Source organism: Bactrocera neohumeralis, chromosome 5, assembly GCF_024586455.1.
Source record: "Bactrocera neohumeralis isolate Rockhampton chromosome 5, APGP_CSIRO_Bneo_wtdbg2-racon-allhic-juicebox.fasta_v2, whole genome shotgun sequence".
NCBI lineage: Eukaryota > Metazoa > Arthropoda > Insecta > Diptera > Tephritidae > Bactrocera > Bactrocera neohumeralis.
In genome coordinates, this window is record NC_065922.1 from 39,847,166 (window position 1) to 39,873,005 (window position 25,840).

General features: G+C 34.1%; 1 protein-coding gene across 4 annotated transcripts; it reads right to left on the reverse strand.

Moving 5' to 3' along the window:
• Positions 1–258: 258 nt before the first annotated feature.
• Positions 259–25,015, reverse strand: LOC126760030 (proline dehydrogenase 1, mitochondrial). Of its 4 annotated transcripts, none has more exons than XM_050475361.1 (13): positions 24,909–25,015; positions 18,839–19,574; positions 10,386–10,507; positions 9,578–9,664; positions 9,339–9,520; positions 5,101–5,139; positions 4,755–4,819; positions 4,507–4,685; positions 4,271–4,445; positions 4,053–4,214; positions 3,795–3,986; positions 3,545–3,722; positions 259–2,229 (listed from the first exon to the last, which is right to left on the reverse strand). In XM_050475361.1, exons 2-13 carry the CDS (start codon positions 19,409–19,411, stop codon positions 2,024–2,026), a joined length of 2,160 nt encoding a protein of 719 aa, XP_050331318.1. In that variant the 5' UTR covers positions 19,412–19,574; positions 24,909–25,015; the 3' UTR covers positions 259–2,023. The 4 variants fall into 4 exon arrangements, with proteins under 4 accessions (XP_050331318.1, XP_050331317.1, XP_050331320.1 ...); XM_050475360.1 differs by lacking the exon at positions 10,386–10,507 and adding an exon at positions 10,716–10,837; XM_050475363.1 differs by lacking the exon at positions 5,101–5,139.
• Between the last annotated feature and the right edge of the window lie 825 nt (positions 25,016–25,840).

Consider the following 25,840-nt stretch of genomic DNA (forward strand, 5'->3'; position numbering starts at 1 on the left):
CGTAATAAAGTTGAACGTTCAAATTCTGAACAAATATAACATGTCGCTTGACACGACTCACGCGAGATCTGTCCGTTAAAGGGCTATTAAAAAAAGTACCTCTACTTGGTTTACTCGTTATAAGCTCTGTTTATGGTATTAGTTTACCAAATGCTGTAGAATACAAACTTACAGACCCCATTTCTGGTATGCCTTACATAAAATTGTAGTTTAATGTGTTTTTCCCATGAAAGTGGCCAAATAATAACGGTTAAAATGTAATTTTATTGATTTTTTTATTTTATTTATTTTTTATTTTATTCAACACTGAAATAAAGGAATTTTTCTTGTATAATGGAATTTAATAAATACATATGTATACGAACAGTTTACCATTAACGCTTAACTTGCTAACTGTTTTGAATCCCCTTATTCGACATGAATAAAGCATTAGTAACTGTTTACAGTTTTTCAGTATTAGTTCTCGAGCAACTTCTAGCATACTTTCTGGTTTATAGTTATTTTTTTAATATGCACATATTTTAGAAACACTAATTGAAGCTGACTAAAACTAAAAAAAAAGTCCGTTACATTTACAATTACAATATAGCATAGTAGATTTAAGTTTCGTAATCAACATTTATTTTCTTTGGGTAAATATGGTAAATATTGGGGTATAGACAATAATTGAAATTTAATTCCGGCACGGCTGCTTCGAAAATTCGTTATTTTTTTTAAATTACACATTTTGTTTATTAAATTATGTCCATATATTCTTGTAAATGTGCTCCTAACGATGCTTAGTCCACTTTAACAGTTTATTATTGTCATTTCAATATCGAAAAAGTCAACATTTACTACATTTTATATAGTGAATGCAAAGTGCGGCGGTCGTTTTTTGCTTTTGCTTTCGTTTTTTTACTGGCTGAAATTAAATATTTACCGAACAGAATGGCAATCAATAAAACTGAAGCTTGCGGAGCGCATGAACTTTTTGGGCATTACAATCACTTGTTTATTATTTATTATAATACTTGAATATAGTCATAAAGCATATATTTAGGCGCCAAACAAAACTAAATAATAAGCTACCATATGATTTTAACAAGAAATTATACTAAATATCTGTATGTATGTGTAGGTGCATTCAATGATCTAAAAGACTCTCTCGAAATAAAATTCTAAATGTTTACATTGAGTTAATTTACATTCGATTCCACTAGATATTGCTAAAAATATATTTTAGGACTGAAACATCTCGAATACATGTGGGTAGAGAGGTGCTTAGATCTATCGCGCTTACATAATTAAAATAATAAAACTAATACGAGCAGCACTTGCAGCGCTAAGAGGTATGTTGCATACGTTAGCATAGTTTCTTAAGGATAAAACGCGCCACCACAAAATATGTCTTATAAGTAAAACACGAACTAGATCGATCAACTTAAAGTAAAATAGTGACGAGATTTTTGAATTTTCGAGCAGCGTTCGAGGATCATGCTTTCGCAGTTCGTACACACATACATGCACCCAACTGTGTCTTTTCTTTCCAGTGAGTCCACAATGTTTGCGTGCGTAAGACTGGCTCAGACGCAACTACACTTTAATTTCACTTCAGCATACATACACATACACGTATGTTTGAGTATACGTGTGCCAATACATCGTTAAGTAGACAGTAGCAGTCCTCAAATGTGATGTTGTTGTTGTTCTCGAAAATTAGATACAGTTTTTAGGTATATAAGTCTAATGTTTAACATTTTTCGTTTCATCTCAGTGGCTTCACATTTATTATAAATACAAATATTTCGTAATATCAATTTGTTGTGTGTTTCGGTTAAGGATTTATTTGTATAAATAAAATCTTACACATTTTGATTTTTCAGCAATGTTTTATTGCATCTGTGTTCGGCAATTGGTGATTCCCAAGTCCTCTACCTTGTTGATTTCACCTTTGTGTTCTCTCTGTATGCTCGACGTATGTATGTGTGTGTATGTAAGTTTGTTTTGGATTTGTGTGATGGACCTTTTAAGTGGGGCAAGTTTATATGGGCACATAGTTGCCCTTAGGTTTGTAGAACATTTTGCCTGTCAAAAATCGACGTCGGATTTCGGAAAGTAGCAAGCGTTTCTCCTTTTGAATTTTCTTCAAGACACCTTTATTCTCCTGTGCTCGCCGCGACAAATATGGCAAAACTTCATTGACTGGTCCATAGGGGATGTACTTGTACGCTGAGTAGCCGGCTTGACCTGAAATACACCGCAGTTACATATCTCTCCAATATTTTAAAACACATTGGGCCAAAAAAATTTTATTTAAATTGCGCTGGGTTTGGGACCCGCCACGTAAAAAAACACCCCCAATGAAAGGATACGACGACATTGACATAGTTCAGCGAATTAAAAGACAGTGGCTACGCTGGCTAGGTGATGTTGTCCGGATGGACGAAAACACTCCAGCTCTGAAAGTATTCGACGCAGTACCCGCCGGGGGAAGCAGAGGAAGAGGAAGACCTCCACTCCGTTGGAAGGACCAAGTGGAGAAGGACCTGGGCTCGCTTGGAATATCCAATTGGCGCCACGTAGCGAAAAGAAGAAACGACTGGCGCGCTGTTGTTAACTCGGCTATAATCGCGTAAGCGGTGTCTACGCCAATTAACAAGAAGAAGAAGAAGAACCAAATTTCGTGTGCGGAATTGTTGAGAATGTTAGAAAAGACTTACGGTCGAGAGATCGTTGAAGACATGCCTCGTTCTGAACGACCATCGAACTCTTCAAATGATGAAAATGTTAAAAAAAATTTAAAGATATGGTGCTTGAAAATCGTCAGGTAAGTGTTAGGGAAATGGCAAGAGTGCTTGACATTTTGAATATTTTGGGTATAAAACGCGTTCTTGCTATACTCGACCTGATAAAACTGAATTTTCCGTAAACCGGTCTCTTTGGACAAGCTTAATACTACGAATTCCGATCCCACAACTGTCGATGAGACATGGATTTATGAGTTTGACATGCAAAAAAGTCAACAATCAGCTGAATGGAACTGGTTTGCAGTCGATCGAAGAGATAAAACAAAATTCGCTGAAGGAGCATCACAAAAAGTGCTTAAGAAATGTGTTTCTAGGTCTGGAAAAATCATTGGCAAAAGTGTATTACATCTGTTTGAGACGACAAAATATTGATAAATAATTAAGGAATTGTCTCTGTGTGAAATTTTCGAAAATCTTTTTTTTGTTGATTTATCGGATAGTATACACTGTAATAAACATTCTCTCAAATTTTGAAATCGAAATTCAAATTATTACGGTCGCTACAACGTTTCTTGTAGAAAGGGAACAGAGTGGGGAACATAGCGACTCCAATCTTTAAACGCGTTTTTCTCAGAATGCTGTTTTTCAAAACGGTTTCCACTCTGAAAGGAAGAGGTTTGAAGCTATCTAGTTCCAATTTGGAGAGAATATTTTTAACGTCATTCGCTATCGCGCTATGAAACTAGACGACTGTCTACTACTTATATACATATGTATTGTATATGTGGCTCTCTGGTGTAAGAGCTCATACGTACCTAGTGGGAAGGTGATATAATCGCACATTCCTAATAATTGACCAAAGCAGATGACTTTATCCTCGGGTGAGATACCAATTTCCTTCATTCTTTCGATAGCAAAACGCACTGTGTCCTCGTTGTGTGATGCCACCATAATTCCAATCTTCTTAGCGTCCTCACCGGAGTCTTTCAATAACTATAAAATAAGTGAAGCAGAGAATATTTTCAGTTTCGTTTTGAAAGCACAAATATTCATCGCCTTACTCACTTTTATTCTTCGCAGACATTCAGTCAATGTTTTGTGGTACATATCAGTGGTGGCTTCATAATTGGCGCAGATTGGATCCGGATAGTCCATGCTAGCCGCGCGTTCTCGCTCCTGTTCCATATAGGCGCCACGCACTAATTTGGCGCCAAAATAGAAGTTCTGACGTTTTGCTTGCTCCAGATCAGTGCACACCTAAAGTAAATGAGGTAGTCAATGAGTTCATGGAAATTTACCGACATTTAAGAGACTATTTCTTACCTCTCCGAAGGTTTCTCGCAAGTAACACTGATATGTGTTGAATACGATGGCCTTCTCTTTGTTGTACTTACGCATCATTTCCAAAGTGATGCGCGAAATGGCAGGTTGGAAATATGTCTGTTCAGCGTCGATCATTATGCGCACGTCCAGATCCGCAGCGGCCTACAAAGCAACAAAATTAGTCAAACAAAAAGGTAAAGTTGAAGGAAAATAATTACTTTAACAATTGTATTGACACGGCGAATCATATTCCTGAACATTTCCTCTTCTTTGGGCGGAATCTGTGAGATCAGTCGACGCATTTGTCCGGTCTGAGGGTCTGGAACACGGAATGTGTCACTCAACTGCGAGTCCTCATCCACAATGCCAGACCAGGGGAATAAGTGGAGAATACTTCAAAGAAAAGATGTATTTATAGCTCATGTTCATATGCAATATCGATGATGGAACTCACCCTTCCTTGTCCGAAGTAACATTCTTCAAGAAATCCTGCACATTTTTATTGTCACCCAAACTGGAATAGTACTTTTCCAGATCTTTAATCGTTTTGTGATGAGTCAGTACATTACCCTGACCACCGACTAGGTCCTCCATGTATTTGCGAGTGCGCATTATCACTTCCGAAACTTGCAGCTGAAAAGAGGGAATCCCAAAATTGTTTATTATAAAGTTAAGTCTTTGTAATGGCGTTTTCAAACTCACCAAAAGCTGTGGCCGTCCAAGCGCCGTAAGCTTAATTGCCGTAATACCCGTACCAAAAGTGGCGCCTAGGTGGAACGAAATCAAGTAAAAGCACGACAATTAGAGCGATGGATGCTACTACTTTATATAGCTTAATATATATATGTGTTATATACATTTATATATGTATTTACATTGCGGGAATACTATTCTATTTGTATGCCACGGCAGCAGATTCTGTGGGCTTACAAGTGTACATACATTCATACATAGGACGAAACATTTATTCGTATGTACAAAAAGTTAAATGTTTGGCCAAGCTAGAATACAAACATTGTATATCTATGTAATTCCAAGTTTAGCTTACCCTCAGCAACGGGTCGGGGTACAGTTTTGTGATCGTCATCTTTGTTAGTGGGTTAGTGGAAATTATTGGTTTTGATTGGTGCGATTATATTATTTCATAAGCAGTACACCAAATTTGAGTGAATTCATTGGTGAGGGAAAAAATTAATAATGTGTTAAAAATAAATTTAGTACTAAAGTAAATAAGCAGTGTAACATAACATTAACTTAGCAATAAAAACCGAATAGTTTGAATAATAATTATTTTAATATAACAAATAAACTTTTTCAACGATTCTAAAAAGTCAAACCATAGATTTTGATGAATTTTTGTTATAAAGATTAGTTTACTGTCAATAAAACAACAAAGTTTGATGGTAGAAGAAAGTTTTGTTCCACTTTTTTTAAACTTGTTCGAAAATTTCGTAAATAATTTGAGTCAATTGGGAAGGTTCAGTATAACTTGGAAAATAGATATATCGAATTTTGAAAAATGCGTCTAGGAAAATATTTTTAACTAACTAAACTAGTGAAAAATAAAAAAATTGATCTCGAAAAAGTCACGACTACTTCTCATATAATACAATTTTAAATTCCATATTCCAGTATATATCTTTCCAGTATACAAATGAATAATCAATATATCAGGGAAAAACTTTGCACGAATAGTACTTTTGAGGTGTGCTACCTTACGACTAAAACTTTCCCAAATCGAACCAAAACTGTTCAAGCCAGCTACTGAAGATGTGAACCTAGTTGGTTGACTTTTAACTGAAAATATCGGTCAAAGAGATATATAATTCAAATTCAGAGAGAATCCTTTCCTGGTAGTAGAATGTTTGTGTGTTACAAATGGGTTGAAAACATTGCCCCAATCGGCCAATATGTGAGTTATCTTAATAAGATTAAGAGACATAAATTGCAAGAGTATGAAATGTTTGGTTACATCCGAACTTAGTCTTTTCTTATTTATTTTCTCTTTCAAATGATCACAAAGGTAGAAATCCTTACGATGAGGACTAGGTTTTTTCCCCTCCACTAGCAGAAAATTATAAAAATTTGAAATTTATTTAGTTGTTTTTGTTTTTTTTTTCTTTATTTTGCAAATTATAAAAAAATTTATATCAACTGTCATTGATATAAGGGCCAAGACTCTATTTATGACCACTAAGACATTCAGTGTCTTTAATTTCTGTCCCATCTTCGTATACTTTTCGACAGAACAAACTCAACATGTGTTGTTAAAGATTAGGTCAGGTCAATATAGTGGTTACGCAATAATTTCAAAATTTTGGTCTTTAATCCGCTGTTTTACGACTCTAGCGGTATGAATGGGAAATTGTCTTGTTGGAACCACCTTAAACTTGTTCAAAATGTGGGAAAGAGTCAGTGTTTTATACACTTTCTAATCGTTTGTATTGCCACAAACTTAATCAGACAGACTGCCCCCACACACCAGTACTTCTCTCATGAAATTGTAGTTTTGTTTTATAATACGGCCCTGTTTCCTTGGGTTATTTTACTGTTAGTAGTAGTTGTAGCCATTAGCATTCATAAAATTATTTCTCGTGATCCTTAGCTTACTACTTCACCCTGTGCAGAATTCCTAGCACCAATTCCGATGAGCATAAAATAGCAGTTTTTTATGAAATACTATTATTGGATTTTGTTGCTTTGACAATTTTCAAATTTCATTTTAAGTCCCAACAGGAAGAATCCCTCTTAATTCTAATAAGTTCACCGATTTCAATATTTATTAGTTTACTATCGTCGGTTTTACTTTGGAAATACTGTTTTTATAGATTAATTATCTTGATTAATAGATTATTTGGGTATTCAATTACAAAATAATGTAGAAACAACTGGGGTCTAAGCCTTGATACGTAAAGGAAATATGTTCACAGTTTTTTGCTTAACGAGTAACGGAAGTTTTCATTGCATTAATTAATTTGTAGTTGGTGAAAAGTTCTTAATAAAATTTCCTTTAAATGTTTTTAAAATTTTACCAATTTTTCTAATTTTGAATTGCAACTACAAATACCTTCAAGAGCTGGTCTAACACATTTATGAGAATATTCATAGAATCTTAAATTGTCACAAGGAGGTATAAACAAACGAAAACATTCTTTTAAACGCAATTTTCTTTTGTGCGAAAAACAAATTTGGTATTTTGATAGCAAAAGCTCGTGGTATAAACCCACATACATATGTATGTATTTATGACCATCTGTACATAATTTGTTTGCACAAGTGATTTATATTTAGAACATTTGCGACTCATAATGAGTATAAGCTTATACATGCAAAGGCATTTATGTAGTCAATCATTGAGAACCTTATGCAAGGAAAATATATTCTTCACAGTTTTAAAAGATTTTATGTGCGAACATACTACAACAACACAAGCAAAACAAAGAAACTGTTTTTAAATTTTAAAACGCAATTGGAATGCAAACAATTTCGAATATATTCGAAAATCAATATTTTAAATCTTCACTAAAGTGGGACACGGCATTCGGCGCTAAGCCTTAACTTGTTCTTCTATTGTGGGATTATTACTGTATCAGTATTTACTTGGAAGAATGAGTTGGGGTGGATGCATTTCTCGCCAGCACTTTAACAAAGTTGGTAGCTTACATTACTAGGCTTCATTATAACAAAGTGTAGAACGACGACTATCTCAATTCCCAACAAAAAGTTGGGCCGCCTCATATTTTACGTGTTTAGGCGACATATAGAGATATGCAAACCAAAAATAGAGATATGCAATGGCGTAAAATTATCTGCATAACAAAAAAAAAAAAAACACAGAAGCCATTTCGACCAAAATGAAGTATTTTATTTAATTTTAACATCAGAATCAGAAACGATCCTAGAATTCTAATTCCTGAGCTTTAAAGATTTTTTTAAACATTTCTTCGTAGAAAGTTTGTATAGAAGTGAAAAGTCAATAATAATATCAGATGGTAGGATTATACGGCTACGTAATCTGACGCTGGACAATACCATAAGCGTAGTCAGAATTGAGAAGAATTTTTCCGAGCCGTTTGACACAGGCTTAAGACAGGGCGACTCCTTATAGTGTGATTTCTTCAACCTAATATTGGAGAAAGTAATAAGAGTCGTAGAGCTTAATAGACAAGGTACAATTTTCTACAAGAGTGTACAATTGCTGGCGTATGCCGATGATATTGATCTGATCACAATCGTCGATAGTTCTGCTTTCCCCAGGCTAGACAAAGAAGTTAAGCGAATGAGCCTGCTGATGAACAGGGACAAGACTTATCTCCTGTCATCAAACAAACAGTCAGCGCATTCGTGTCCTGACTTCTACGTCACTGTTGTCAGTCATAACTTTGAGGTTGTAGATAATTTCGTTTATCTTGGAGCCAACATTAACAACACCAACAAAATCAGCCTTGAACACAACGCAGAATCACTCTTCATAACAGGTGCTACGTTGGTCAGAGTGGGCAATTGAAAAGTGAAATCCTCTCTCGACGAATCGAAATTGGTCTACACCAATGTAGTAATACGAGTAGTAGCAGTATTGGGGAAAGGCGATAACCGATTTTGTTATAATGTTATAAGCTTGAAAATTTATGGAAATAAGATCAGGAAGAAAGGAGTGGATTTCAAAAAGTTGCAATAAAATAAGAAATTTTATTACGTAATTAAAGCAAATGAATGCCATACGTTGGTCTCTACAAAATTGGGATTATATGGATATTTATCCATATTAATTGATCAAGATATGCGAAGTTTTTGTTAATATTCGGATATTATTTCAAATTGATTTTCAAAATTAAAAAGGATCGTGGACGTTTTTCAAAACATCTTTAAACAAAGAGGAAACACAGGAACACATAATCATTGTAACCTTGTGAGCCTATTTCTATGCCTTCATATATTGGAGTATTCAGATAGATGGTCAAATGATTCGAATGAAGCTCCCAGTTGTACTCATACATATAGAATGTACAAAAATGTCTCTAAATATCATTATAGACATTATTCGTCAAATTCAAAGTATACTGTATACTGGGAGTAATATTATAAAAAGCTTTTCATGGTGGAAATAGGTTCGGAGGTTCGCCGTTGATTGCCGTGGGTCGATTGCTTTGTGAGATAGGTTTTTCTTGTTGTGAACTCGTTTAACCACTACAAAATCACTTCGATTAGTCTATATGATATTAGTATATTTGAAGCACTAATAATTGCATTGCTTTTAGACATTCGGCAACTCTCTTGCTCTCTTACCTGAGACGGCTTCCAAGCATTTTATGAAAATCTCCATGTTACGCTCACAAGTAGCTTCATTCAAGTAGAAGTAAGTTCGGGCACTGCTCACTTTGTAACGACGATCGGCAAAGGACTTCTCCACATGATATTGCGCTATCGTACCATCATCTTTGACATCGCCAGCGCTAGAAACTGAAGATCTGTAACAGAAAAAATTGTAAGTAATCACCAAGCAAGTAGAAATAGTGGCAACTCACTCAACTTCACGTTTCTCAGCCTCTTCCTGAGAGAGATCCTCCTCCACAGAGTAATCGAGAATCGGTTTAACGCCAAACGAGCGCAACCTGGAAAGTTTCCATAACATTTAGCAAAATCCATAAATAGCATATAATCGCACGTGTGTGTTAACGGTTATTAAGTTGCATGTGCATTTTGTTGGCTTTCGTATTTGTCATGAATGAGAGTTATTACGGCACTTAAGGGCACACACTATTACATGCGTATTTTGTATGGAAAGCAATGGATTATTAGATGCGAGTAGTCAAGTGAAGTGTGACATAACTGCAGTACGCTTTCTGGGTTTGCACCAGCACTTACTTACATACATATATAGTATTAACATATATAAATGCACGAAGGTATTTTCAATAGAGCTGCGCCGTTGAGAGCGAAATAATGGCCAAGTAAGTGTCACGAGTAACAGTTCGACTATAAAATTTCAATTGCGGTGGTGAGTGCGGGGATTCACAAATACATATGCATGATTATGGATTATTGATGCTGTTCGGTTTAGTTAAAATTACCCAACCACTATGGGTCAGTGTCATGTGACACACCTATATTTAGTTACTCTATGCTTGTGTGTGTGTGTCATATGTGTACACAGAAATAATTTGATAATTATTTAATGGTTCGATCGTTAAGTTTTAGTGAATTGTATTTTTTTTAATTGTTAAAGTCATGCCACATGCTTTATTACCCGAGTAGATACGAAGATATACATATGTTGTATGTATGTGCATGAATATATTATAAACTCGCATATGTGAAATTAATAATAGAAACCTTTCAAGAGTAGGCACGATAGTACGTCTATTTTCGCCCGCAACAAAGTGTCCATAAAAAGATAACTTCATCAGTAACGCAAAGAGCCGGTCACCTATTAAAGCGCGTGTAATTTTCATTATCTAGGAAAAGCGGCAGCATAGCACGAAAGCCGTTAGCAAGAGTCGTAGCCCCAAGCGCCAATTGTGATTGTATTGAAGCGTTTGCGGGGGATTTATTGCGTTTGTCGAAAGCGGGCAATTATCGGTGTGGCATGAATATGGGGTTGGCACATGTGAAAATATAACAAAAATAGAAAGAAGTGTTAGTTTCGTTTACTTTGGAAATTACCTTTCTAGTGTTGGGATGATTTTGACTTGATCTTCGCCAGCTACAAAATGACCATAGAACGTAGCCTTCATCAGCATTGTAAACAATTTGTCGCCGAGCAATGTATTGGCGATCTTCATTAGCTGTGATGTGTGTGGTATATACAAAATGATGGTTATCAAATGTGCGTTTAAGGTATATGTAAATAAAATATAAATGTATTAATTATTTATAATAAATATTTGTGACACAACATATTGCCTAAGCTATCTTTTCATTAATATAGTCAAAATAGCTTATCTTAGGGTGGTTCTTAATAGAAGGAAAACATTTTTGAAGCGTATTTTTTAAACCCCAACCCCTAGAACTGTAGTATTCAAATCTAATTCATCACATATAAAGTTTTTGCTCAATTGTAGGCCTCAGAAATGACTGAGAAAATAAGATTAAAAAAGCGTAGTCACTGTTTATGCATGTACTATATACATATGTATTTCGAAATTTTGGCGTGAAATTAAAATTTTTCGGTTTCTATAGTGAAATAAGGAGACGACTTTTTGAATATATTACATACCAACGAATAAATTCTCGTTTAACATAATTACAAAATACTAATAAACTACAGTTATCAAAAATAAGTAAAATTTAGTTATTTTAGCGACTATATCTAAAGGTCTAGTTACAGAAGCCTTTCAAACAACAATACTGAAATTGAATTTACACGGCCTTGCAATATTTCCATGTCGTTGATTTTACTTAAAGGGTTTACGAGTTTCAAAAAATCAATTTTTCTATTGTCTTATTAAATTCTACAACACCTCTGGAATATTGTCCCAAATTTTCAAGTTGATCCGAGTAATAGTTTCGGAGATACAGCTTTGATAACTTGTGTGCTCGAGGCTAGCTAGGCTAAGTGCGCCGTCTTTAAACGCGTTTTTGTCGAAACTGTGTTTTTGAAGCCTTGGAAGAAGGATTTTTTTCGGTTGCAACTATTTGAAAAAAAATGTCGCAAAATTTTCATTGAAAATTTGTTTTTTTTTTTTTGTAAAAATGTCTGCCACAAATCTTATTTTCAGTTTCTGTTTTCTTCGTCCAAGTTCTAAGTTAAGGTTTTAACTAAAACACATATTTTTTCACTTTAGATGATCCAGGCAGGAGTTTATCTGTCACCGGTCACTGGAAATAGCGTCGCAATGGCTGAGTTTAAAATATTTTTTTTCTAAAAATTTCAGAATTTCTTACTTAATAGTGTATGTTGTAACAAAAACAATATAATATTTCATTTTTCATATGAGAAAAAAATTATTGAAAAAGGCTGTTTTTTTACCCGAGGAAACCCATGAAACCCCTTAAGGTCTAGTTACGTATGTGCACATTTGCACTCAACTACTTCTTCAACGGAAACTTTGCATCTTGAACCCTTCTGAAACCGTCTCCCGTCGACGTCAAAATTACATGCGGAGAAAGTTAAAACAAGTCATGCATCTTATTACCTCTTTCAAGAACAACCCCAATGTAGAAATTAAATTTTTGAAATATCAGAAACAGGTGGCAAAATTTAAGATTTCTGTGTTGGGTTCTTAATTTAAAATTTCTGAGCATTAATAATTACTGCTACGCAGGGATAAGGTTGTAAATGCCAACTATTGCTTCATAAAATATTAACGAAATGTTTTAATTGTTGTGTAATGAAATTAGAAAATGGCAAACGAATGCACAAAAGCGATTTTCTATGCTAAAATATAAATGATTATTCATTGCCATAAATATATACATACATAAGTACATTTATTTATTTAACAGCTACTGAAATCAAATATAATTTATGATAATTTATCCACTGACTTCGGCAATGTTTATGCATGAAAATATTTTTTGTAACTCCTACCTTTCTCAGTAGAACCTAGCTATCGATATATGGCACATAATATGTATGTATATATACATAAGTATAGTATATTATACTTATTTACTATATAATTATATCTTCAACAGCGCGAACTTTGATCGTACATAACGAACGTGTAAGGATGCGAGTTTGGAAAATAAAAATTTTGCGCTTTTGCTTGTGAATCTATTTCTGTCAAATATTTCTATATTTTTCATGGCTCACAATTGACGTGCAATTTTCTCTTAGGAACATTTCAGCACGCACACATACATATGAACAGATGTCGCAATATGCACGTAGAAGCGAGTATATGTGTGGCCAGTTTGTACTCGAAATACCTATGTACATATGTATATAATGACAGTGGTGGGATGAATTAGTTAACTGTCGAACCGGCGCAACGTGCAATCGTCACAACGTCAAGGCCGCAGTCATTCACCCAATTTCAACCCACGACGAGTTGCCACAAATTATCTTAAACACTCGGTCGCCAAATTGAAATTGTCGGATTGTCAGATTTTCAGTTGTTTTTGTTATTGCAGCAAGTACTTATTGTTACGTTTGTTTGTTTGTGTGTTTTTGCAGACGCTAAATAGATAAAATGTGTTGATTTTACATATGCTGGTGTATGGCCCTTAAGTGGAACTTTTTAAACACACCGTTCACGTGTTTCGCACGAAATAATATCCAAGAAATTACTAGAATAATGAAATATAAATATATATACACATATAAAGTTCACCTTAAGAGTAATACTCGATCAGATAGTCATCCGAATTTTACCGTTAGGTGAAAAGAACTATTATACTCTGTAGCAACTGGTTGCAAGAGTATGAAAATACATATGTATGTATATAGGGGTTTCGCATAGTCTCATAAAGTTATAAGTTATAACGATCCGAAAACATAGCGTTCAAAGTAGTATTTGCGTAAACTTATTTTAGTATGCAATCCAACAACAAAAAAAAAAAATTTATGATTTTACGTTGCTTTATGACATGTTGTGAGTACCCCAATAGTATTTTCATACGACCTCCGACCATCAGTGTGATAATATATTCCGTTAATATATTAATACAGCTTGAATCATACCATTGAGACATTTGTTCCGATTATAAATAACACCGTTATACGTATATGTACCATATATTTGGAACATATTATTGCGCATTCACTTGATTCTTATCTTGAGGTCTATAAACACTTATTTTCATTGGAAGATCAATGGATATTATAAACAGACATGCACCTTCAATAGATGTTTTTGCCAATTATTTGGAATAAAAAATTACGCAGTCATAAAATGAACCAGAAACAGATGACCGGAAACAGAAAATTCGTATAACTTCCTATGCTACGGTTTCTTAACCAAAAAGAATGTGCACTAAATTTTGTTGAGTTTTTGAATTCCTCTAATAGTGGAAGAGTTCAATATCCAAGTTAACCAATTAGTTTGCAATGTCGCAACAAGAGACCAATTTATAAAAGCAACAACGGTTTATTTTATTCAAATTAGGCGTTTTTGCGCACCATCTTTTGAAGAGCAGCCAGTAGACATATAACTCTGAAACAATTGACTGTACAAAATAATACTATTTAACATAGATAATAACCATTTCATATATGGAACTGCTATTTTTAAATGTAATGTGATCAAGTAAGTTGTTTTACTACTGTGGTCAAAAAGTAGTAAGACTTTTTAATTTAAATTTCGCGCGGAACCTCATTTGTCGAAATATTTTTTTCTAGGTATGACTGTCAGTGGCAACTGTGCTAAATGCCATATCAAAATAATCATTAGTGTGTGGTATCCTCTTGTCTTTCTGAAGTACATAAAGTATAATGCATTCGGCGATTTTTACAATGAATTATTCAACAAACAAGTTTTATTAAATTTGGTATTCAAAAAAGGACGAGAACACGTTGATGACGAAGCACGGCCATCAATATCAACTGATGATCAGAACGTCAATAAAATATAAGTATTTATGCTTGAGAATCTCCGATTAACAGTCAGAGATCTAACTGGCCTCGTTGCGATATCGGAAGAATCAGAAAACCATTTTGAAAGATCATTTGGGCCTAAAAAATGGGAAAGTATGATTGGTTCCAAAAACACTAAATTTTTTCGAAAAACAGCGCCACGTTAACGCCTGGGAAACAAAGCTTTCCGACTGTCAGTATTCAACTTATGAACAAAGTTCTACAATTTTTGCTCATAGAAGTAAATGTGGCAAAAAAAAAAAAAACAAAATCGCAGTTGAAATCATAAAAGATAAGTGAAGACACTAACTGGAGGAAAAAAAACATTTCAGATACGACTTTATGTTTGCATAAATTCAATTAAAACCTTCAAATGTAAATATATTGATATTAAAAATTTAAGTCGAAATCGTATGTCGCAGTAAAGATTATCACCCTTCAAAGCATTGTCATTTACAACCTTTCATGGGATAACAAGTCTTTTAAATTTAATTAATTGCTTTATTATTTATGAAAATGAAAAAACTTTATAGATGTATCCTCCATCAGTATTTTATTTTGTTTAAAATTAAATTAGTGTACGTAAATGATGCTTTAAAAATAAAGCTGTAAGGGGGTATTCTTGTCTAGGATTTCGAAAAAATAGATTTTGTTTTTGCATATCTTGAAAGTTTAGACTTTCAAAAATATGACCATGGAAGGATTTTTCAAAATTCGACTTATTTTCGGAGATACAGCCGATTTTGTGACGTGGCGTCCGTGTTCACTGGAATTGACTGCTAAACTTTAAACGCGTTTTTCTCAAAACTGACCTTTTCGGAACGATACCCACGATTTCTCAGGTTCTACTGGACCGATTTACTTGAAATTTTTATAGAGTCTTCTTTATAGGCTTGTCTATGGTTGGAACTAGCCCCATCCTCAAATTTTTATTTTTATTATTTTTAAAAAATTCGATATAGTCAGAAAAAGTGATCCAAAAAAACTTTTTTTTTTCAGGCAGTCGGCATTTTGTAAAAATTTTTTTTTTTTTTTTTGGTTTCAGATAACTACGAGGGTTGAAATCATGGGTATGGTCACGTGGAAATTTTTAGAGACCCCCCACTTCGTCAGCTCATAATTTTTGAAATTTTTTATTTTTTTTAGTTTTTAATTTTTTTCTGTACTCTTCTAAAATTAAAAAATAACTAGTAAAAAAATGGATCAATTGCCTTTTTTACGACACTTTAAAAATTACCTGAAATTCATGCTTCTAGACCAGAATACCCCCTTAAAGTAAAATCAGCGAAATATAAAATTTATTATTATTAATTAAATAATTTCATTACTGTAGATTTTTGAATATGCTTTAATGGAGAACTATTTTCTGTAACTTTTTTCTTACGTTCTCGTTACAAATATTTATTGCGTTATTTGTGGATATTTTAACGTCAATTATCAAACAAATATGCATACTCACTATGACTTATTTTGCTTTGAATAAACGTTAGTCACCATAATTAAAAGATATTTTACTAATATTAATTAACTATACACAATCGAATATATTACGTTTTATATATTGAAGGCAATATCAATATTCTGAATCCTAAAAAGGCTCTAATTGCGATTTGATTATGCCGCTTACGAAAAGGAAGCCCTAGAAAAGGAAGTCCACACTAGTGAGAAGCCATTTGTGCCATTAGTTAATTGCTTCACTGACGTTTCTTTGAGGGTTATTAGAATGCATAAAGTTTTATTTTTTAGCTGCAGCGGCGCACCTCTAACCGCAAATCAATCACTTAGGAATAGATGCGGCACAGTCATGCGTTCATTTGCGTACATCATTACATATGCACTGCTATTTTTATGTTTGCAGCTGTATAATTAATTTCCAAGAAATTACTTAAACACGAATATTTTTCTCATTCGCAAAATTCTCTAAATTTTATACAAAGATTGCATATTGTGCATACATTCATACATATACATATGTATGATTATCGCAGATAAGTAAGTACATATATACATATGTACATATGTACATACATATGTAGGTACATACGTCGTATTAAACGCATGCCTCTTATTGCAGAGTCATATAAACATGTACTAAATGTAAGTACATTATTCGTCGCTGTTTGCTTAAAGATGAAAGTGTTCTTAAACTATAAACCTGCTGCAACGAAAAACAAATTATATAAAAGCGGCTGGTTGAAGTTCGGTTAGTGAATCATCTGAAAAGAACACGCCAATGCCAACGTAATCACATTTTGGCAACAAAAGAATTTGATATGACGTCGCACGTACCCTGTAGGAAAAATTCAAAACTATGTGAAAGAATACCACAGGCATTTCTCTCAATAGCATTTGACTCAGCCATACTACCGTCTTTTTGTGTTGTTCATTCAAGAGTTTGCTACTTGTATTTAACTTAAGATAAGCGAAAATACTTTTGTACACATAGTAAAGTCAAAATCTCGATGTACGTTGTATTCAGTCAGCAGCAAAAATATAATTTCGGTGTCGTGAAATAGTGAATAGAGACGTCACGTGACTTTTTAAAAAGCTGCTATGAACAACGAAATTATCCAAAAAGTGCTAATCAAATACATACACATAGACAATTCATACCACTACACACTTGGCATGTAAATATGTAAGTTTATGTACATATGTATGTGTGCATTATTTCCGGCGCCATAAAATCTTTTCATATTGAAAATTTATCTGCATTAACCGGCGCAAACTTTTCTACGGCCGCCAGCATGAGCGAATCACGCGACGGCATGACGTTTGCGCTCGTGGGCGTCTATTTGCTGGTACTCTCCATTGTCGGTTGGTCGGTGGCACTCTCTGGTTTATCACGTTCGTTCGTCGTCGAATACATACATACCGCAAGTATTCGTGTTCTTTCGTGTATATGTATGCCTTTTTGTTGGCCGGTTTAGGGGGCTTGTCGTTTGATGGCGTCACCACTATCAGGCCTGCGATGCCGGTGGCAATAAATTCCACCATATATTACACATAAATTCTTGTGTATATACATATCTACATATGCATATACTACTTGCAAAAGCACGAGGAACCCGTTTCACATAATTTAAAACTTTTTCCTGTAAGCATGTACATTATGTGCAAATATACTGCACATTCTAAGAAAAGAGGAAAATAGGTGTATCACACGACCAACCGTCATCGTCAGAGCAAATCGCTACACCTGATGTAAGTGCAACATTTGTTTGAATTTTTTTCAACGAGTGAAAGCCAAAACGTCTGACTCGTGCCATTGATAACAGTTGGCTTATGCACTTGTCTAGCAAATTATTTTTAAACTCTTATGTACTTGCCACCTCTTCAACCTTTGAAAGAAAATCGGGTGATTTGCCATACTTTTGAATCACAAACAGCAACTTTTGGAGCGTACTTTATACTATATAGTTTAATAAAAAAAAGTAAAAATAAATTTAGCCTTCGTTATAATCCTCTTGATATAATAATTTGGTATATAGAACTCTATGCTACTTGGCGAGTTCTGTTAAGAACTTGCAAGTTCATTATTCCTCTATTTGACAGACCCGGTTGTCTGATATGATTTATATTATTAATACTATATTTAATTCCCTAACTCTTAAACTTTTAAAGATTTTTCACGTATAGAAACATAATGGTACAGTCAATACCCAGACTTGGCCTTGTTTTGTATTCAAATTAACCTTTTCTCGTATGTACATATGGTAAATCATGATAGAATGGCACTTCCCAATAATATTTATTTTCCTTTTTCATACACATTTTGTCAAAAATTTCACAAATTTGGAAAAAAATTAAGTCCATTGATGAAATTGTATTTAAGCATAATCGTTAGTAGTTCAATAATAATCCCATTTTCCACATCCTGAATATATCCAGTAATTCTGACTTACTTTGAAATTGTTAGCACGAAAAACCAATTCTCATAATACAAACATAGCCCTTACTTTTCTAAACTTCTATAGAATACGGAATATAGTATAATTAAAACGTGTCTCCAAAAGTATGAAATAAATATGTAAGTATGTTCTAGTTATAAAAATAACACAATATTATTTAAAAATAATGCATTCTTTGAAAACACTTCTGGCGAAGTGTCAGAATTCTGACGTTAGCGACATTTTAGATCTGTTCTATTTATATTTATGTATACTCTACAGGACCACTATAATGCGATAATATACATATGTATGTATAAGTAGATGGGTTTAAAAAATTGCATATGTGCTCTGAAAGAATATGTGCAGATTCAATTTACCTTGAGATTGTTCTCCACTACAGGTTCAATGGAACAAACGGTGTATACCAAGTAAGCGCGTATCAGCTCCCATGTTGTTTTGCTCTTGAATGACGCGACTGGATCATTGAAACTGACATCCAATGGATCACGTTGGGGATTAGCAGGAACATTTGGTTGTTGTTGTTGTGGGGGCTTATGAGAACGGGGTCGTTTTACTTCAGGCTCAGCCTCTTGCCGAGCAGCAACTACAGATCGATCAAGCGGACCTTTCGTGAATAGTGTATGCCGTGAGTTGTAGGCAGGTGAGAAGAGAATGCTGCTGAGAAGCTGACGTTGCTGCTGCTGCTGTCGTCGACTTAACTGACTCTGTGATACCGCTGAGTATTTGAGATCGTCTGCTTTACGATTACTTACATGACGTACCTCCTGCTGGTTCGTTGATCCTAACGATGCCGATGTCGATATTGATGCTGTGGCGGTGGCCTCACCACTCGTTCTCCACGCAGATGTTGCGCTCCTATTACTTTTATTGCGACTATAAACCAAATTTGATGTGGCACGTTGAGCACAAATGGAACGCAAAAACGCCATTACATACACACACACTTGTATTAAGTTTAAAGTTGTACGACGGGAATAGGAATCAAATCAAACTGATTGTTGCACTGAATTAAGCACTCACTATTAATTTTTCGGCTGCACTATTTAAGGGTTGATTGTGTCTTTCTACCGTGATAGTTCCGCACTTTTATGGCTATATGTGATATGAGAACAATGTGTTGGTGCAAATCACTGAGTTTACTACAGAACCCCGCAACAAACAGTTACCAATTGACCACTAACAGCAAGCTTTTCACAGAACTTGATTACAATTCACTCTTTTGAACGCCGTTATTCACGTACGTACATGTATCTAAAGATTGAAATTTGACCTAACTAAATTCGATTGACGCATGCGTTTACACACCCGCTCTTCAGTGTCGACCGTCACTTGGCGCTCCTTCGATTTTGCGACCTTACGCACAACCGCATATACATACGTTTGTGTATATGTATTTATATATAGCAAGAATTCTTAAATGCACGTTTAATTATTTTTTTATTTTCTTTTAATGTGAGATAAATTTTTTTGGTTTAATTTGGACATGTAATACTTCAAAAGAAAAAATAATAAAAAATTTATTGTTAATAACGAATAACGTCAGATTTTTTTATTTGTTCTATCTGCCATTTTCGTCAATCAAACGATGAAACGAATTTACACCTCAAATTAGGAGAGTTTTATTCATGAAAAGATGCTCCAATTTGCTTACGTTCTGCTCAAGCTGTACGGAAAAGTTGTATATATTCTATGAGGTAAGCATACAACCCGTAAGCTAAGGAAAAAATCCTCGGATGCTTCACACACGTGCGATTTCCATTGAATAAATGCTCCAAACATATATTAATTTAAGGTTCAGGTGATTTGGGAAAATACTTTTTGACTTTATATAATACTTATGTATGTAATTTGGTACAATCAATTATATTACAACTTTAAGATCTACTTTGTTTATTTGTCGCTTTGGTGTGACGCATACCTTCAAACCAAGTACATAAAAAAATTAGTGTAAATAATCGCTTCTTTCATCGTTTGTCCTTGGCTTTGCTACTACTTCGTAGTAAAATCACTTCATCGTTGAATGAAAAGTGTTTACTTTCTGTTTACTATACACTGCTTTATTGACAATTCAGTAGGCCGTTATCAATGCGGCAACACGGCATAGAGACAAGATTGCGTCTTTTAATTCAAGAGCTCAACGAAACAAGACTTTCTCTATTTCATCACTCGAAAGATTTAATTTTCAAGGTTGTTTTTTATAGAAAAGACAACTTTATATTTTTGCATCGGATTATCCTTCTACGATATTTGAGTGAGCTATCGACGCTAAAAATCAAGTTAACGCTATATCTTTGGAAAACGTTGGTAAGATTGAAATACCTGTAAATCGTTCGAAAAATTGGCGGTAAAATCATTGTGAGGTTCGAAAAGTTATATGAAAAGTGTTATCCTGGAAATGTCACACATGTTTACTATGGATACTCGGCAATCGGATCAGCAAAGCTATTGTAAGCCTTTTACTACTTAACGCACAATATCTCGACTTTATGCCAAATGACTGCAATTACAAGGTCGTATTTCGCTTGATCTTATAATATATGTATGTATTTACAGTGACCAATACCGTCTAATAAAACAGTTTCCACTTCCGTTAGTTTTGTTCAAAATCTCTGTATGTGTACACCAATGAGGCTTAGTTTGAATTTATTAAAGTAAAGAAATAATCTAATAAAAAGGGAAACCGATTATCGACGGCAATAGGATAGTTAAAAAAAACTGAATTCAGAACTGTATTCAAAGAATTGTACTTCAAGTCCTATTTGTTATTGGTTTTTGCTATATTATATAGTATTGGCATTAAGATAGGGTAGGAAATTGATACCATTTCATTATTTGGTCCATGTAAGATTAAGAGAACAACAAAAAATCGTTTCCACGACATTCGGGTCTATGTAACCGGAACGAACCCGGTAAAATACTGTCAACTGGACAGAATTCGTTATAAGACTGCGTAAAAGGCATATAAACAGTGTGAATTTTCGGGTACAAGAAACCTGTCTTTGTACCGTATCTTTGTACCAAAAAACGACCGTTTGTGTTTGTGTGCAAAAAAAACTCTCTTTAAAATCAACTTTAGTTTTTTTTCTTTGGTGTTAAAGTAGATTTACTCCTGCTCCAAAGTCGATTTTTTTAAATGTAGTTGATATTTTATAGCATTAGTTAGTATTTGAACGTTTGTATACCGAAAACGCTATCCTGAAAACTAATAATGAAAATGCGTAGTTAACGATTGCGAGTGAAAGCTGATGATTTCAGTAGTTATTTCCATAAAAGTGCATACTAAATGTGCAAATGGGAAGATATTCACACAGCGCTAATTGTAATAGACACAAAAAACGAGTTTAAATCAAATTGACTCATGTGATCTGTCATACTTTTTCACCTAAACTTGACGTGCATGCTTAGTGGGTTTGCTGATTTACATATTGATACCTTTGTAAGTAGGAATATGCAAATCGTTCGTGTTTACACAGTGATTAGTAGTCCGTCTGTCTGTCTAAATTTAACAGCTATTTAAGATGTGCGAAGATAAAAGTGAACGTGAAACACCACTTAATAAATTTTCGAACCAATATTTCAACTCCTAATCAAAATAGAACGGGAGAAGTGAAATTAGTGCATTAGATCCATAAATGAAAAGTTTCGGTTAAGGTTGAAGAATGTTTCTCAACTGTAAGACAATTTTTGAAGATATACCTACGTACATACATATCTATACTCGTATTCAGATATACTTTTTTATATTATTGCAATAGGTTGTTTGTCTTTGTTTTTGATAAAAAAAAATAAACACACATTGAGTGTTTGTATGTTTGACTAAAATTTTGAGTTTATTTGAACTGTTCCCTCATCTGTTCGATGCATGGAATAGTTATCGTAAAGGAAAATTTTACACGCGGACCAATTTTTGAAAAATCTAACATTATGACAATTATTGAGTTTTTGTTTAAATTCACTGGGTTAACGAATTAGTTATGACTCGATTATACAAGATTGTGTCAAAAGACCAATAAAATAAAAAATTGTCAAACATGTTTTAATTCCAAATGTCAAGATCAGCAGTTTTGCTTTATTGCTATTATTCAAAAATATATTTTTCAAACATTCGAGACTAAGAAAATATGTTTATTTAGTGATGACCATAATTCAATTATAGATGGTTGTGTCGTTATGGAACCTGCTTTCTCTTACGAAAGAAGTGTTTGTATACATAATGTCAAAATCAGAAATTTTCATTAGTTGACATTTTGGAAAAAATTATTTTTGAATCATAAAAACAAAACAAAACAGTTGATTTTGACAATATGGACCAAGTTACTTTTGACAAATTGTTGTTTTTGGGCTATCGACACAAACTTATTTAGTTGAAGCATGATGATAACATAAAATCATCAAAATTTTAACAAGAAGTACATGAGAAAAACATAAAAATGCTTAATTGACGGTATGGATTAAAAAATATTGTCGAAAGAAGCAACAATACAACCTTATATAATTGAATAATGGAAATAATTCTAGCTTCGCAACATGATATTATTCACGTAAACGAATTTCGTCTAGACTTCTAAAAAAATTTGTTCGCACTTATGTAAATATGTACATATCATTGTATGTACACAGGTGATAAATCTTATCCCACACCGAACCGGCGAAATTGTCGTGGCTTTCGGTTAAAACACGCTTTAACTGCGTTAATTTTAAAAAAAGCTCACTTTGTGGTTTACTTACATACTCACATAAAGATACATACATATGTACATATGTATGTAGGAAAGACTTTACTGTATGTTTAACTTAGACTTCTCTTAAGTATTTCAATTGAACTTTCACGCTCTTGTCACTTACATATGTATGTATGTATGTATTGTATATAATACATATGTACATTTTCATATATCTAATTCGATCGGTGCAAACATTTCCAATATCAGTAACCATTGAATTTTGGTGATTTTAAATAAAGTATCTATTGGAAACAAACACACGAAACGAGTACTCATTTCAACAGAGCCTTTTCTAAAATGCGGCGTTATTAATAAGTTAGAGCTTAGTTAGTTTACGTTAAATGCAACGATGCGCATTAAATTAATTAGAGCTCCATTTGCTAATTTCACTTTGATTATCACCTTTTAGTTTGATCTGGTTACGAAGCTATCTGGCTTCGCGCGTTGCTGTCAAGTATAGTATATGCGAATTTGACAGCTAAGTGTTTCTCTAATTTTCTTATTGGCGATCGTTTGCGCTGTCAGCTGTCACATGCATCTTTTGTCCTTTCTTAATCAAACTAATGGAATGCTAAACTCAAGCCAAGTGTCTAAATTGTGATATTGCAGCTGTATCTATTTACACATACATATGTATGTACGTGCATTAACCAGCGAGAGTGACATCCCCATGAATGAATTCTGCTGCAAATGTAATATACCGTTATTGTAGTGTTTTTTTTATTTTATGTGCAACTACAGCACAGTTTCTCGGTGAGATTGTTAGTACTTATTATACGTAGCACTAGGAATTGTTTAGTTCTAAGGTTATGGTCGAATTTAAGAAACTTATAATGTGAAAAAGATTCATAAGCCTTTGCTCAAGCAACTGTCCTAACATGTTTATTATGCTATAAGGGAGTTATTTTCACTTGTTTGATTTCTCTGCTGGGCATTTATGGTATTTATGTACATATGTATATGTACATATATAATTTATAAATGAGAACAGGTACAATGTATGCAAGCTTGTAGTGCTTCAACAAATTATTTACTCAACCCTGCACTCGTATTGCCACTAATATTGGCATCGAGCAGAAAATTAATGTATACAAAAGCAGTCAATGGATAATTTCAGTATATCTCCGACTCGATTCGGCTCAGCGAGCCAGCGAAACACAAGCGACGTGTTGTCTAATGTCAAGCTACACATGTGCATATTTATCTCTATCGTCTGTGCTTCTCAAAGTACTTGCTCTGAGTTATATAACTTTTTTGCAGGTCCTTTCGCAGTCGCTCTCCCACATCATTCTTTCATATAGATTTCGCCTAAAAAAGAACTTTTTGCAAAATTGCTAAATTTTTAAATTTTCTTTAATTCGATGAATCATTAAATAAATAATGAATATTTTAGAAGCCAAAATGGGGTAAACGCATAAAACATGCAAATTCTTGATTTCATTAACACAATCGCCGCTATTTGAGCACATTTGCCGTTTCGTTGTGTTGAGATTTTCGCTTAATTGCAAAGAAATCGATACGATTTGCACTTTTCACTAATTAAACACTCTGTTGTTGCGGGGTTGCATATTCTGAATGAAATTCGTGCTGGTTAATTTGATTGTTGAACTTTTTTCACAAAAATTACTTGAAATATGTGTTTGCTTAGCAAATTTGCAGTGGAAAAAATCTGTATATGCAGAGTTCTCAGCGAATCGAGTACCTTTTCTTAGATTTTGGTCAACCGACCAGCGAATCACAAGTCCCGAGCTGAACGGTGCACGACTGACTGACTGAGACCAAATTCTGACGAGGTGAATCTAGCCAAATTGGCAAACGGTGGTGGCTATAATGACGGCGGCAGTAACGACGAAAATGTTGATCTGACCGCGAATTACACTCAGTGAGCGCACAAATAAGGCATACTACAATTTAGCTTAATACCGGTTCTTGTTTTCGCGCTATAAGCTGTTCGCACGCGATGCTCGGCAGGAGGCGGTGGCCCGGTCGAGTGTGTGTGAGAGATGAGACGCGGCAGCGAGATACTGGTGGCAAAGAGCATACACACTGTGTACATTTGCAGTCATTTATGGTACACGAGTGTATCTACAGAGCAATTTTCGTTTTGTAATTATGTACTTATTTACATATGTACATATGTGCATATGTATGTACTATAACCACATGTGCTAGGTAAAAAATAGTACTTTCCTTTGAGGGGCTGGGACAAGAAAAAAAACGACATTAGCGAAATGAGCAACGCGCATGCCAACGATGTCATCTCCCATGGCAACAACAACAAAGATCAAAAATTTGTGAGAGACGGAAAATGAAAGTGAAAGAGTGAGGTAAATTTTCACCTCTTCAATTATTTTCGCCTTGCTGGTTTTATAAAAATTCTAAAACGACTGACTTTGTTGGAAACAATAACGACGTCCCCATTGGAATTTTAGTTCAAATTAACTCACCACACTTCGCAAATAAGTTTTGGGAAAAAAGGTTTGAATTTAATTGTTTGCACTCTATGCAAGAAGTATGAGAAAATAAATCTCTATTGAAATTACTTAAATTTTGATGACATCAATGTCACTTTTCCATGATTTTTCAACAATAATAATATTTTATATATCTATCCTTATATGTAATATGTGTGTG

Bases quoted from the DNA above. Each gene is read 5' to 3' on its own strand.
- LOC126760030 (XM_050475361.1), bottom strand. From the start codon at position 19,411: ATGGCGTTTTTGCGTTCCATTTGTGCTCAACGTGCCACATCAAATTTG. The intron at 4,820-5,100 runs GTAAGCTAAACT...CGTTCCACCTAG, and splicing joins ACCCCGACCCGTTGCTGAGG to GCGCCACTTTTGGTACGGGT. The intron at 3,723-3,794 runs GTGAGTAAGGCG...CTTATTTTATAG, and splicing joins AATGTCTGCGAAGAATAAAA to TTATTGAAAGACTCCGGTGA.